This window comes from Corticium candelabrum, chromosome 8 (genome assembly GCF_963422355.1).
Source record: "Corticium candelabrum chromosome 8, ooCorCand1.1, whole genome shotgun sequence".
In the NCBI taxonomy this organism is placed as follows: domain Eukaryota; kingdom Metazoa; phylum Porifera; class Homoscleromorpha; order Homosclerophorida; family Plakinidae; genus Corticium; species Corticium candelabrum.
Genome location: NC_085092.1, coordinates 7,648,966 through 7,651,949, shown reverse-complemented (window position 1 = coordinate 7,651,949; position 2,984 = coordinate 7,648,966). Strand labels below are relative to the sequence as shown.

General features: G+C 40.8%; 1 protein-coding gene across 1 annotated transcript; it reads right to left on the bottom strand.

Moving 5' to 3' along the window:
* Positions 1-1,666: 1,666 nt before the first annotated feature.
* Positions 1,667-2,749, bottom strand: LOC134183011 (rhodopsin-like). The gene has a single exon (XM_062650455.1). The coding sequence runs from the start codon at positions 2,747-2,749 to the stop codon at positions 1,667-1,669; it is 1,083 nt and encodes a 360-aa protein (XP_062506439.1).
* Positions 2,750-2,984: the final 235 nt, after the last annotated feature.

The following is a 2,984-nucleotide window of genomic DNA, read 5'->3' as shown; positions in this document are numbered from 1 at the left end:
GCAGCGTGCTAATTCGCTAAGGTATGCACTCTTTTCCGTTGTCACGACAGTGCTATGGTATTTACTGACCGAAATTGATATCGGCAAACGTTGACTATTAACAATGTTAGTAGAAGTTTGTAGAAGACTCGCAGAACGATGACACAGAAGACAAGCTGAATATGAACACTGAATCTCATGTTTACTGTTCCCGACGATGCGTTGATGGATTTTGGCAAATCTTCAGAGCTGCTCTCTGTTGAGCCAAACGCACTAACAAGTAATCTGCTTTCGTTGACCATATTGCTAATACTAAAGTTGTGCTTCGTGTAGTGTAGATTAGATGACAAGGATTCAATTCAGGTGAGAGAGGGTGTGTTTGTAATGAGACAGTGTGACAACATTTTAGCATACAAGGTAAACAGGTGAGCTCTAGAAAAGTGCCAATTTGAGTACTTTATCTGCAAACTTTACTTGCAGGTTGTTGTCACTAGTTTCTAATCTGTAATGTGAGAAGCACGTGCGTGCTCATGTGCATGTATTATGACCCGCCATCTGCGGTGAAATTCATACAGACTAACAGTATATAAACAATGGCAATCTATTTTTGTGTCTCTACACTATAAGGCAGGGCGTATGTAGAGAGTGTTCAAAGAATTCGGACAGCTAGACCAAAAATAATTGCATTACGCTGGGCGCAAACACACGCGTGTTTGTAACGTTGGAAGAGGGAATGGGCCAACACAGTCTCGTCCACAATCTCTGACCACATGCCTTGCACTTGGAGTCTGCAAAATGCCAAATCTAAGTGTGTACAAACCTTGGCTTTCTCAGAAATCTTGCGTATACCATGCGCGCCCAGAAAGACGTTACGATGTGGACTAACGATCGTACCTTCTTCTCTTGATTGTTAGCTAGATAGTTACCTGAGGGTCATACACGTTTGTTACATGCTACTGCTACGTGTCTGGCTGCATGTCAGTAAGTGTATGGGATTCCACAATCCCAAAGATGGCAACGAAAAGGAAGTCGAAGCACAAATGCTCTTCTACTATTTATTGCTTCCTATTTAGACTAGCTTCAATGGGTACCATGCATTCACGTACTTAGAACAATTTGCGTCTTAACATTAATCTAGAACATTTCGACGTCTATTTCTCTCTAATGCAAGAGAGTAGCCTTCTTCAACTTCCTCGATGACAAGCATTCGCTTTTCCAAGGTTAGAGTTTTACGGTTTCGAGACATGTGCGGATCAGTAACACAACAGCTTACGATAGTACGTGTATAAACGTGTATACTTCCGTGGACGTGATTCCTAATAATAATAGAGCATGCGCTTGTGTCTAAAGACGTCACTAATTGGTTGCTAACAAAGGGACACGGTGAATCGCGTTCAAGAGGTGGTCTCTAATACAAATTGGTCTGCATGCATGCATGACCAGTTTTGTCGTAGAGGTGGTCACACACGAGAGAAACGATTCTATACACCAGAGCCACATTATCTTGAGTAGACTAAAATACAAGCTGTATCACATTAAATAAATAATACATTTTGAATTTAGAGACTATTCCATTGCACAAAACGTTAATTACTCAATTTGGACAGTGTGTATATAGAGAGATACATAATTAATCTCTAATTGTGATATGTTAATTTAATTTAATTAACACTGATTGTCACCTTAATTAACGCTGACGACATGGGATCATTGCAGCTATTGCTTGTTGAAAAGTTTTGATCCAAAATATATAAAGAAGAGAGTTGACATTGAAGTTTGCCGTAAACAAAATTGACGCGACTTTCAGTACGACACTTGAAACTTGCTTATGATGTAATCTCAGCTCTGAAATGACGGCACTGTACGATTGAACGCACACAAACGGGAGCGACAAGACCGCGTTGCTGATAATTATGATAACGAGGTAAACGAAAGCTTTCGATCTGACGATGCCTCTAACTTGACCTGCCGTCGACAGCGAAGTTTGGACGGATGATGATTGTGAGGAAAAGTTGGCAAACATGACCACGTTGGATTGCCTGTTTGATATTCTTTTTTGATGTTGAACTGTTCGCACAATACGACAAAAATACAAAATTACAAACAAAGAAGGAAGAATGAAGTTGATAAAATAGAAGAATGGCAAATACAGAGCGTGCAGCAACCCATTGCCATCGACACCTATACCACACGTGTACGTATTCCCACTTGCCGACATCACGTATCCGTATGAACTCCATCCTACGAATGGAGGTAACGTTGTCATTATGGATCCTATCCAAATTATTACGCTCCACGTCCAGAAACGTTTCTTGCTGAAAGTTGGATTGAGCACGTTGACGACGACGTCAGAACGACTGTATGACAGCATGGCGATCGCCCAACTTGACCAAGCAAATTGAAAATTGTTGCAAAACCAAAAAAATTGGCATAGGATTTCATCCGTGCGTGAAACTTTGTCAATTGCATTTGGATTTGATTTACTAAAGAGTGGAATTGCTAGAAAACTGACGAGAGCTCGCATGAAATCAGATGCAATCAAATTGATAATGGGAAAGTTGGTAGATGTACGAAGAGTGGGAAGTTTGTAGAAGACTCGGAGAACGATGACACAGAAGAGAAGCTGAACAGCAGAAGGAATAACGACAATAGCATCAACAGTAATCCCCACTGATCCCGACGATACGTTAAGGTTGATGGATTTTGAGAAATTTCCAGAGGTGGTCTCAGTCGAGGACGCACTAGGAAACAAGCTGCTTTCGTTGATCATATTGCTAAGAATAAGAATTTGCTAACTGTAGTGTAGTTTGCATACGAAGTCGTGTGACACGAGTTCAGGTGTCACCGTTCATGCGAAAAGATGTTTGTCACTGTGTTAGTAATGACAAAATATGACGACAGCTTGACGAACAAGCTGGACAGGTGACATAAGAAAGTGCATATTTGAGTATACTTTACCTGTGGACCAAAAGCATTTCTTTGATGTAGTGATATGTATTCCCTTG